Source organism: Eulemur rufifrons, chromosome 2, assembly GCF_041146395.1.
Source record: "Eulemur rufifrons isolate Redbay chromosome 2, OSU_ERuf_1, whole genome shotgun sequence".
NCBI classification, from domain to species: domain Eukaryota; kingdom Metazoa; phylum Chordata; class Mammalia; order Primates; family Lemuridae; genus Eulemur; species Eulemur rufifrons.
The window spans coordinates 126,935,576-126,947,964 of NC_090984.1; the positions used below are offsets into that span (position 1 = coordinate 126,935,576).

The 12,389-nt window shown below is 51.9% G+C and overlaps 2 gene segments (V, D, J or C); both read left to right on the forward strand.

Moving 5' to 3' along the window:
• Positions 1-4,926: 4,926 nt before the first annotated feature.
• LOC138398885 (immunoglobulin heavy variable 1-46-like) lies at positions 4,927-7,292 on the forward strand. The segment is given in 3 exon segments: positions 4,927-5,023; positions 5,106-5,411; positions 7,054-7,292. Coding segments are annotated over 3 exon segments (591 nt in total).
• A 3,657-nt stretch (positions 7,293-10,949) lies between these two features.
• Positions 10,950-11,392, forward strand: LOC138397141 (immunoglobulin heavy variable 3-23-like; the record flags this gene model as incomplete). The annotated part of the segment is given in 2 exon segments: positions 10,950-10,995; positions 11,100-11,392. Coding segments are annotated over 2 exon segments (339 nt in total), but the record flags the coding sequence as incomplete, so codon positions are not given.
• Positions 11,393-12,389: the final 997 nt, after the last annotated feature.

A 12,389-nucleotide genomic window follows, 5' to 3' on the forward strand; every position in this document is an offset into this window, starting at 1 on the left:
CCAAAAGTGCGGACTGACTCCCCGGTGGCGAGAGACGATGCTTTCAGTGACGTGACAGCAAGAAAAGTCACACAAAAACCAGTGGGGACTCTCCTCACTCTCCCTGTTCTGCCAGAACGGCTCCTGCCAAACTCCCCAAACTGCACCAAAGAGAAAGTTAAATTAAGCAAAGCCCTGAAGACTAAAACTGATTCAGGAGGTTGGAAAATCCTGGACAATAGGGTCTTAGTCCCTAAACACCTAGGACGAGACCTAATCAAGGAAATACATCAGAACGCCCGCCTTGGCAGCACCAAGTTGACCGAACTTCTCCAGAGGGACTACTGCACTCCCCGGCCACCTCAGATGGCCCAGCAGGTCACGCCGAGATGTCTCGCCTGTGCACAAGTCAATTCAGGTAAAAGCACTAATCTCCCCTTTGGGACCAGGTAAGGTGACAACCCCGGGGGAACAGTGAAAAGTGGACTTTACAAAAGTAAAACTAGACAAATACAGATATCACTACCTGCTTATATTTATTCTTTCTCTAGATGAGTGAAAACTTTTCCTATGAGGTCAGAGACAACACAGGTAGTTTCAAAAAAGTTAGTGGCTGAAATTGTTCCCCGATTTGGCCCCCCACTTGCACTGGGGTCCAACCATGGCCCGGCGTTCATTGCCCAAATGACTCAATTATTAAATTGCACTGTGCTTATAGGCCTCAGAGTTCAGGACAGATAAAAAGGATAAATAAAACTTTAAAAAAACATTAAACAAATTAAAGCTGGAGCCTGGCGCAGACTCAGTAAGCCTCCTTCCCTTTGCCCTACTAAAAACCAGATACACTCCGTATGTCAAAAGCACAACCCTATGTAAAATCATGTTCAGCTGACTAACCCCACTCCTGAGAAAGCTCTATTTCAGGTACAGGCTGGAGACCTCGTCTGGATAAGAAAACTTCTGCCTGCCAGCTTAGAGGCCGGCTGGACTGGACCCCTGCCAGTGGCCCTCACCACGCCAACAGCCGTGAGGGTTGCTGGAAAGCGCCACTGGATCCATCACACGTGGATCAAAAGGCGACCCCAGATCAACTCCCTGAGAAATGGATCGCCCGGCCCGCCGACGACCCACTAAAGATAAGACTTTCCAGAGACTCCTCTGGTTCCTCCCAGTTATCTGTTTTAATCCAGTAGACGACACCCCCCCCCCCCATCAGCCTATAAACTACACTTAGGTGCTTACAAAGACAATAAATGACACTGTCATAATTAGACAGACCCGGAGAGCCTCAGCAAAGGCTGGGCTAGAGCCTGTCCAAGCTCCCGCCCCTCTGCTGCCTCTGAAGACATGTCTCTGAGTGGCCTCCTCCCCCTCTACCTGGGCTGCGAGGGAATACTGCCCTTTAAACTCAAAATTCCACTCTGTACTTAAAAGATAAATCCTTAGACATAAGCTAAACACCTTATTTACTTAAAACATTTATGTGAAGGACAGGGTGATACAGATAGCCAAAAAATGTAAAAATAGATGGTTTGCAAGATAATTTTTGACACTATGTATTGGTGTATATTACAGTACTATAAACATCAAAAAAGGGCGGGATAAATTTAAAAGCACTTGTCATCTCTAGCATTCCTAATCCCCAGTGGACGACAACACTTTTGTCGCCATAACAAAACCAGTTATTCCCATTCTGCTGACACTGCTCCTTGGCCCCTGGGTCATAAACAGCCTCATTTCTTATGTTAAACAAAGAGTTCAAGCTGTCAAACTTATGGTCCTCCAAACCCACTATCAACATGTTTGTGATGTTAATACCAAAGAATCAATGATTTGATTCCTCCTAAAAACCAGTGGGGAATGTTACAGTCTGAGTTTCGCACCGAAAAGTCCCTAATCTGCCATTCTGCTTCTGTGAACCTGCTTGCTCCTGCTTACTCAAGACAGTACCCCCAACACAGAAACCCCTAAGTGACTACAACACCCATGTTCTGCGTAAAATGATTCCAGCCCCACGTTTTGCATGAAGCGATTACAACACTCATGTTTTGCATAAACAAAATATGGCCCAGATCCTGTCACACCAAAGATAAGAAAATGATGTAATGCTCACTCAAGGCTTCTTGTACACGTGCTTGCGCAATCTTAGTAATTTTCCACCCACAAACTTACAATATAAAACTTTCCGTTTCAAAGGCTGGCTGCTGCTCTCTGTGCCGCCTTTGGTGGTGCAGAGGGTAGTCCCTGGCCAGCTAATAGAGACTCCTGATTTGGCTCAATTCGGTCTTTAGGTGGTCATTTCTCGCGTCTCAGACCATAACAAGTCTATCTGAGCAGGAGAACGTAGGGAGCCCAGACACACAGGGGGACAAAACTGAGGTCACTAGAGGAACTTGGACCCTCTGGCAGCTACATGCTCAGCACCCCTCTCTCATCATCCTCACACTCATTTCTTTCTCATCCTTTGTGGTATTTGCAAAGTTTCTCTTCCCCCCATGGAAATATTCAGCATTTCCTTGGGAATCCCTTGGGCTCATCCAGGATACAGAACCAGGGAGACCCAGGTCTCTCCTGCAGCGCCCTGGGCTTGGGCAGGTGCAGGGGTGACTAGGAAGTGCCTCGGCCCCTGTGTCAGATGCAGGGCCTGCGGGCCAGGGGGAGGTCAGGAAGGGGAGATGAACAGCGGGCTGGGCACACGAGGATGGTCAATGCCACCTTCCTTGCTGGTGAAGAGGGAGCCCCGGGGAAGCCTGGCCTCCCTCACAGGGCAGGAACCACACTCACCCGGCTGCTGCCCACCCAGGAGCTGACCCGGCTCAGCAGCACCACCTGAGCTGGCCGACAGCTCCTGCTCTGAATTATCAGGGCCTCACTTCCCTCAGTTGTGGTTTCCCAGGGGGTCCCCAGCCCCGGCTCACACCCCTGCTGGTCTCCACAGTGTCCTGGGCAGCAGTGAACTGGGGACACCCAGCGTCCCTGCACCTTCATGGCCTCTGTGGTTGGCACCAGGGAGTCCCTGGGCACAGCCTGTGTTTGGGGCCAGACACAGCCCCCTCCTCTGGGCAGGGGGCACCGGGAAGTCACATTGCAAAGGGCCCTGCTATGGCATGGGGGATCCAGGTCAGTGGTACAATCACCCGCGTTCTCCCCAGGCCACGTGCAGCCCCTGCTCACCCCAGCGGACCCACTGGGTCCATGTGCAGCGTCAACTGCAGCCGGGACCAGGAAGCAGACGTGTCTCCTCCACTGTGGTTTTCAAGTGCGGCTCTTCTGCTCCTGGACTTGAGAAGTAAAAAGCAAAAGACAGTCACTCCGTGGAGCCCACTTGTCCAGATGGGACAGGGACACGGTGCCCACAGTAGATGCCCCATGGGGCAAGTAGCAGGTGGTGGCCCATCCCAGGCCCTGGTCCTCAGGGACTCGGACCTTCCCAGCTCTCCCTCCTGAGTCCCCTCTTCCAAGATCAGTTCTTGCTTCTCCACCTGGGGAGATGCCCCATCCAGGTCCCCAGGGCCCTGCCCTCCGGCTCCTGGCTGTGTCCCTGAGAGGGGGCCTGCTGGGCTGCAGGGCCAGGGTGGCCCTCCCCACAGTCCGGGCAGCTCGGTGTTGGCTGCACTGACTGCACATGGCTCTGCCGGCTGTGGCCCTCCAGGGGCAACCCTGGCCCCGCTCAGGGGCATCTGCAGGGTCCCTCTTGCCGGGAGAACAGGCAAACCCACAGCGTGGGCAGGTCCATTTCTCCCGTTGTGAGGTGTTTGCTGTTGTCTGTCTGACAAGGGCACATACCCAGGCCCAGGGTCAGTGTGTGGGCTCGGCCCATGTGCCACATGCAGGGAAGAAGGGAAGTACCACTCCGGCTGCAGTGAACGCGGGCCACAGTGTGTGTGTGTGTGTGTGTGTGAGTGTGTTAGTGTGTGTGTGTGAGTGTGTGTGTGCGTTTGTGCCCTGCAGGATCAGTAGTTGTGTGGCCGGCTCTGAGCCAGGCCCATGAGCTGTGTGTTAAAGTGACATTTAACCAGAAGAACTTCAAGGACATACGAGGCTCCTGCCAAGCCCCGCGGGTTTCTGCACCACTGTGGGTGTGGCCGGGCCAGGGCCTGTGGAGCTCCAGGGAAGGGGCTCCCCGAGGCTCTCACAGAATCCTTGCTTGGGGCCTCCCTGCAGAGCTCCCTGGGTTTAGAAAGGCCAGTTCACCCTTTCCAGTCAAAAGCACATGCTGTCAGTGAAGCAGCATGTGACCTGGGGCACAGCCAGGTCACCCTGGGCTGGGGACACTGGAAGGAAGATGCTCTGTGAGTCCAGAGGGAACCTCCACTGCCGGAGGCGCTGGGCTGCAGGGGGCGCTCAGGAGCACCCAGCACAGGCTGCCGCCAGCAGCAGGCTCAGAGGAGGCCGGGAGGGGTTCCTCCTGGGGACTGGCTCTTCCTTTTTTAAAAAACCGAAAATAAGAATTTTATATGACATGTTATTTCTCCTCAGCTGTGTTTAGGTAACACAATATTTTAATGAAAGCCACATTTACAAAGGGTCTCTAGCCCTCCTGCATGTGCTAAGAGTAAGCAGCTGGGGGCAAGGGAACATTTTTATATACAAATGGGCAGAAAATTTCAGGGAACTCACGGATCCAAAGGACAAGACCTTTGGGTATAAAATGGCACAGATGGTCCCAGGGCTCTCCGTGCATTTCCCATGTGGGTTCACAGTGAGGAACGTGTATTTGGCAGCTTGTCCCTCAGTGGGAGGACCTCTGTGCACATGGAGTCGAGGGGGTTGCAGGGACACCTGTCCTCAGCGTCGCCCTGTTGTGTGGCCCCCACATCATCTCGGTTCTCTTTCTCACACTGGGGAAGGTCTAGGGCTATGAAACGTCCTGCCTCATGAATATGCAAATGGCCTGAGGTCTGCTGGGGTACATACAGCTATGCCTGCGCCCCGAGAGCCTCACCCCACCACCACGTCCCTGCTCTGGAGAAGCCCCTGGCAGCTCAGCTACTCACCATGGACTGGACCTGGAGGATCCTCTTCCTGGTGGCCGCAGTGACAGGTGAGGGGCTCCCCAGTCCCAGGGTGAGGAGGGGCCCGGACCCAGCCAGGGGGTCTCACCCAGTCCTGTCTCCTCTGCACAGGCGCCCGCTCCCAGGTCCAGCTGGTGCAGTCGGGGGCTGAGGTGAGGCCACCTGGGGCCTCCGTGAAGGTGTCCTGCAAGGCTTCTGGATACACCTTCACCAGCTACTACATGCACTGGGTGCGACAGACCCCTGGACAAGGGCTGGAGTGGATGGGACGTTTTGACCCTGAAGATGGTTCCACAAACTACGCGCAGAAGTTTCAGGGCCGAGTCAGCATGACCGGGACCACATCCACAAACACAGCCTTCATGGAGCTGAGCAGTCTGAGACCCGAGGACACGGCCGTGTATTACTGTGCGAGAGACACAGTGTGACAACCCACATCCTGAGGGGTCGGAAACCCTGAGGGAGATGCAGCTGTGCTGGGGATGAGAAAGTGATGAGGGACATTAGGTTCAAATGTTTCCCAATATGGGTTAGTTAGTTGAGGAAAAGGCATATGTGACACGTGTATGCAGTCTAATTACATTGCAAAGATGTCATTCAGTTGTCACCGTATCAACAGAGCTTAGAGAATCACGGAAGACTCAAGCTAATAAAGCCAGTACAAGCATTTCCATTAAGTTATTAATGTGAACATGAGTTTTCACATCAGTTGGGTAAATAAATTGGAGTAAGAATTCTAAATCAAAAGGTACATGCCTTTTAACACATAAGAAATGGCCAAAATGTCTCCCAAAATGTCTTTCTTATTTCTTTTTAGTGAAATTTATTTTACGGTGGTTTTAAGTTCACAGTACCATCGTGAGAAGGTCCAGAGAGATCCCGTTTACTCGCGGTCTGCGCAAGCGCGAACTTCCTCGGTGTGGCACACTGTGACAGGTTCATGAACAGGTTGCAATGGACGAACCTACGTTGACACGTCGTCATTACCCAAAATCCACAGCTTGAATTTGGTTTCGCCGTTGGTGCCGTCCCTTCTGTGGGTTCTGGCCAATTGATACAGACATGCATCTATTACTCTGGTGCCATAACTTGCCGACTCATTTGTGGAATTCCAAGGGAGGCAAACGATGGTGCCTGGGAAAAGAGGCCGCTCTAGGGAGGGTGGAAGCGGACAGTGGGTCAGGAACCGAGCCTGCCCTCGGGAAGGCCCGCAGTGGGTCCCGCGTGCTGTGCTGGCCTTTGCCCTCCTCAGAGGTGAAGGCGCCTCTCGTGTCCTCTGCGGAGCAGGGAGAACCCCCGAGGCATCCCCGCCCGCCTGTGTTGCTGTCCCCTCAGGGGTGGCCCTCATGACTGCCTGCCCCATCCTAGCGCCCGCTGAGGAGGGCAGGGCACGGACTCTCTCCCCCAACACAGTGGCATCAGGGCATTGGTGGCAGGAGGGTATTGCGATTAGGAATTAGGAGACAGTGAGGGACAACAATTCAGTTGGCTGTTGTCAGGTGTCGAGAACATTCAGGTGTAGGTTTGAGACCTTCCTTTGCTTTTGGCTTTAAGTAAGTTAGGGAAGTTGGGTAGTGGATCACTTTCATCTATTAGAGTGTATTGGAACTTCAATAACTTTTGTGCAAACCTTTATATCACGTCTATGGAAATTTTAGCCTGCTCAATATAAAATAAGATATACAGGTATTTTCTGGGTTTATCATCCAATATCATAGAATAGTCAACGGTACAAACCAGATAGATACGTTTGATCAAGATTACAGAAGTATCTGCTGTGCATGGGACATTATAATCACTTTGGTAAAGTCTCTTTAACTTGAAAGTGCCTTATTTAAAAGTAGCAAAGAACGTTATTCGGCTGAGGCTCATGTATTACAAGGAATAGCTGAGAGTTTGGGAAAATCTGTGTCACTCTTGACACCCAATACATTGGAGCCCCAGTGAGCAGGGTTTCCCTGACAGAGCAGCAAGGTGTCCCCGGGTACTGACGGGTGTCGGCCTTGTCACCGTTCACGCACCCTGAACACTTCCAGGTAGGGAGGGGATGGGGCACTTCTTCTCTTCAGAGCCTTCTCGCTGATGGGACACGAAGGGACCTACTGCTGTCAATGTTCTTGGTCACTGCTGTGCCATCTTTTGTTCCGCTGTCTCTTCTGCTCACGGCATCCGCGGCTGCTTCCAGGACAGGCCCTGGAGAGGGGGGGCCGCCCTGCTCTGCGGTCTGCAGGCCACGGGCTCCGCATCCTGCATCATTTTTCTTTGACAGCATTTGAGCATGTCCTGTGGCTGTTTTAGAACAGGCAGAGAGGCGACTTCACATTCTATTTCTGTTGTCAATACAGGTCTGAAATTTCCCATTTAACGTCACTGGTGAAATGCAATAAAATCGGGAAAGTTGTTACATCAGAAACTTTGTAAACTCCTGAGTTGTATCAGGAGTTGATCCCTGCCCCATCCCCCGATCTTCTGCAGGCTGCGTGGTGACCACTTCTGGTCTGGTCTTGTGTTCCTCTTCAGCCGCAGACCCTGCCTGAGCACACTCCGTTCCGAATCCCTGGGAATCGGCTCCACTATTCCAAGGAAATGCCCATAACTTGACTCACATCATATTCTTCCAGTGTTTTCTGCCACTTGTTTCCATGTGGGCAGATTCTCCGAGCCCTGTTCTGGGCAGAGCTGCACAGCTGAGGTCCTGCCCTTTCGGGGACACAACATCCAGCTTCTCCAAGTGACGTCCTCCCTAGTGCCCTCTGAGGGATGGAATCCCTTCGCAGGGCTGGGCCTGGCCACAGACCTCAGGGAAGGCCTGTGGCGTGTCCAGGACACGCTGAGTGTGGAAGAAGAAAAAGGCCTGGGGAAACTCCTGGAGACGTTGTGGGGAGGGACCCGGCTGTGTCCGGATCTACATAAGAGAAGGAGGGTTCAGGTATGGGCTGGAAGCAGACGCCATTCAGCCTAGCTGGCCTTCCCCACGCAACATCCTCTGCAGTCACCTCCTTTTGGATGGAGGGAAGGGCAGGTCAGGCTCTCACATAACAGCGGTAACGTAACAATCTCTCAGGGGAGACGGGAACCGCAGTACATGGGAGGTTCAGGGAGAGAAAGCAGGAAGGACCGAAACAAGCCAGATCTCAGTCCCTTCCCTGCGTGAGTACGAGGCTTCCCCATGGGAAGATTTCTCCTCAGTCTCCAGGACAGAATAGATCTGCTAATGGGCTGTGTAAGGTCCCGACGCCCTCCTTAGACAGGCCGGGGTGTCTGGGGAAGGCGACGCTGTGGTCTGGAAGAAAACGAGATTGTTGTGTCCTCTCCTTGGCCTGCTGCCAGCTGCACAAGGCGTCTCAGAGGTCAGACGTGCACCAGGTGTGATGGCCACTGCTGCACGTGGCTGGCAAGGACCGAGGCTCCGTGTCCTAAGGTGTCGCTTCCAAGGTGCAGCTGCAGGAGTCGGGCTCAGGGCTGGTGAAGCCATCTCAGACACTCTCCCTGATCTGGGACATCTCTGGACTGTTCATCACACGCTGTGGTTACTGCTGGAGCTGCATCTGCCAGCCCTGGGGCAAGGCATGGGACTGCGTCAGGGACATATGCTACGTAGGGAGCACAAATTACAACCTGTCCCTCCAGAGCTGAGTTGCCACGTCCTGATCAATGTCCAAGAACCAGTTGTCCCTGCAGCTGAGCTCTGTGTCCACGAAGGACAGGGCCGGATTCACTGTGGACACACAGTGAGGGGACATCAGTGTGAGCCCAGACACAGACCTCCCTGCAGGGGCGCTCGTGGCCGCCAGGGGGCGCCCGGGACACCCTGAGCACAGAGCTCTGGACCAGGTGCAGAGGGAAACTGAGGTTTCCTTTCAGATCCTGGGGTTTCCTGTCTCTGCCTGTCACTCTTCTTACTCAGGAGTCCAGGTTTTCTCCTTGTAATGCCCAGGTCTCGTTCATCTGAAATGGGATGACTCAGGACCTGAATTCAATGCAAACTAAAGCCTTAATTTTTTTCACTTTTCTGCTCTCCATAAACTTTCAGTACAATATTTGGAGTATGCAATCAGCCACCCGCAATCCACACCCTTGTGCCATGAAAGGGTTTTGTGTTTCCTACGCTGTGTGGGTCATTCAGGAGCAAACACTTCTCTGCAGAGATGATTCTGTATGTGCTGGGGGTTTGTTTCGCCCTGGAAAATTTAAACTGCAATCCCTTTAGCAAGTCCAGCTTCCCGCGATCCAGTGCCTATGTCCAGTGTCGTCTTGTCCCAGCCCACATGCCGCCTGGTGGGCTGTGCCTAATAAGCTAATGCTCTGGTCCTGTTTCTCCCTGCAAGTCCTGGTCTCTCCGCAGATTGCAGGTTTGCTGTTGGTCATATAGCTTCTGCTCTTTGAAATATTAAATAAAATTTGCTACTCTAGAGCTTCCGCAGTCATGCTTTATAGATGACGATGATGTTGCTATTGTTGTGGCTGATGTAAGAAGAAGAGCTTTTTCTCAGCTGTCTACTTCTCCCAGGTGAGGATAAGCTTTATCCTAAATGTCAAGAAATTGGAAACGATCAAACTATTAACCAGTAGTTTAATTAAATAAGCATTTTTTGCAAATGATGCGTTAGGACACTACATCATTGACAGCAATGGCTGTGTCATGCTCACTGCAGCGTGGCCACGTCCACAGTGTGTGCTGTGAGCAAAGAAGCAAAAAGCACCTGCTACGTGATTCCACTCATAAATTCTAGAGAGTGAAAACTGAAGTAACATAAACTATATTAGCACTTGCCTGAGTAAAGGGAGGGAGAGGGAAGGAGAAAGGAGGAGGAATTTTTGAAGGACAAGTGTAAACTTTGAGGCCAGGTGCAGTGGCTCACGCCTTTAATACTCGCACTCTGGGAGGCCAAGTGAGGAGGGTCACTCAAGGTCAGGAGTTCTAGACCAGCCTGAGCAAGAGCTAGACACTGTCTCTACTAAGAAAAAAAAAAATAGAAAGAAATTAGCTCAACAACTAAAAATTATATATATAAAAATGTTAGCTGGGCATGGTGGCGCATGCCTGTAGTCCCAGCGACACGGGAGGCTGAGGCAGAAGGATTGCTTAAGCCCAGCAGTATGAGGTTGCTGTGAGCCAGGCTGGTGCCACGGCACTCTAGGCTGGGCAACAGAACAAGACTCTGTCTCCAAAAATAATAAATAACTAAGTGTAAATATTGAGGGAAACCGATTTCTTCAATATCACAGACAGGGTGATGATGGCTTTAATACTTTTAATTTGCACAGTTAAAATATGTTAATGAAACTGTACATCAACTATACATCACTAAATATGAACAGTTAAATAGATGATTTGTTAGGGAAGGAGTGATGGACAAATAGGTAAAAATGAGTGAAACATTAAGTACATGAAAATGCTTCTGCTTTGACCCTGTGTGTTCCCAATATTTGGCACATATTATTTAAGTAAAACCAGGAAGGCATAAATTTGCTTTATATTCTCATTACAGAGTCAAGGGGCCAGAAAGCACCCTAGGCTTGTCCAGCCCTGGTCTGCAGTGGGTTCCAGGGATGGGATTATAGGCCCAGACACTGAGCCTAAATCTTCCCGGGTATGTGCTCCTGGACATGCCAGACAAGCTCTATATGCATCTAGGGTTTCGTTTATGTCTGTAAAATACATGAAACACCGACACCTACAGCACATGGCTTAAGTGTGTTTGTAAATTAGATAAGTGAAGAGGAGTTAATTATTTATCACAGTACAGTCACGCAGTTTTTCTCTGGGCCTTGTCCTCCCTCAGCTGTCCCACCCCGGCACTTGCTATATAGCAGGGGACATGCAAATAGGGCCCTCCCTCTGCTGATGAAAACCAGCCCAGCCCTCATCCTGCAGCTCTGGGACAGGAGCCCCAGCCCCGCCATTCCCAGGTGTCCCCATTTGGTGATCAGGAGTGAACACAGACACTCACCATGGAGTCTGGGCTGACCTGGGTTTTCCTTGTGGCTCTGTTACAAGGTAATTCAGGGAGAACTGGAGATATTGGGTGTGGGAGTGGATGTGAGTGAGAGAAACAGGGGTGTGTGTGGCAGTTTCTGACCAGGCTGTGTCTGTGTTTGCAGGTGTCCAGTGTGAGGTGCAGCTGGTGGAGTCTGGGGGCGGCTTGGTCCAGCCTGGGGGGTCCCTGAGACTCTCCTGTGTAGCCTCCGGATTCACCTTCAGTGACTACGATATGGACTGGGTCCGCCAGGCTCCAGGGAAGGGGCTGGAGTGGGTGGCAGACATTGATAGTGATGGTGGCACATACTACGCAGACGCCGTGAAGGGCCGGTTCACCATCTCCAGAGACAACAGCAAGAACACGCTGTCTCTGCAAATGAACAGTCTGAGAGCCGAGGACACGGCCCTGTACTACTGTGCAAGTGACACAGTGAGGGGACATCAGTGTGAGCCCAGACACAAACCTCCTGTGGGGGCAGCGCGGGGCCACCAGGGGGCGCCCAAGACACAGGAGCAGAGTCAGCCCAGGGCAGCTGCAGGTGGAGGGTAAGGGCTGGTTTCCTCTCAGGGTCGTGGCTTCCTCTCCAGAAAACGGTTTCCTCTCGGGAACTTCTCTGAATTCACGATTCTGTGTTTCCCTCTGCAGTCTCTGAGTTAGATATGTTTGTGGTAATGAGAGAAAATATTGTCATCTGCACAAAAGTCAGAAGTTGTGTTCCAGTCACTTTGTCCTGTCCCCAAATGTACATTAATTATCTACCCTTCCGAATACGTCTGAGGGACATCAGGGGCAGACGGAGTCAGCGTCCTAAGCAAGAGCAGGGAGACCCTGTGGTGCTCAGTGTCCCAGCATGAGGCTCAAAACATGGATTATATCGGACACAATTCAAGGGCAGAGCGACCCCACCAACATTTAGTGCAGATGTTGATTCTGATGGTGTTAGACGCCTACACACAAAGCATACACACACAGACACATTAAGTGAACACGGGAAGGGTGAGTCTCTCCACTACTGAGGTGTCTGCGGAGCAGGGCAGGCCTCTCAAGACAGTCCCAAGTGACTTCGTAGGACAAGAGGGGAGACTGGCTCAGGTTTTCACAACAGTTCCCTGGTGGAAAGGGAGGGGGCTCTCACTCCCAGGAAGGGTCTGCTGGGGTTTGGGCCTCCGACAACCGTCTGGTGAGACAGCACCTGTGATTCCTTCCTAGGATTCCCATGAGTGGGACAAACAGGGAAGACAAAAGATGGGCCTTCAGGTGTCAGCGGACAGACACCAGCTAAGAGACTCCGACTTCTTATTCCACCCAATAACTAGGAAATATTTAAAAAATTTTTTTTGAGGCCAGGCGTGGTGGCTCTCGCCTGTAATCCTAGCACTCTGGGAGGCCGAGGCGGGTGGATCGCTCAAGG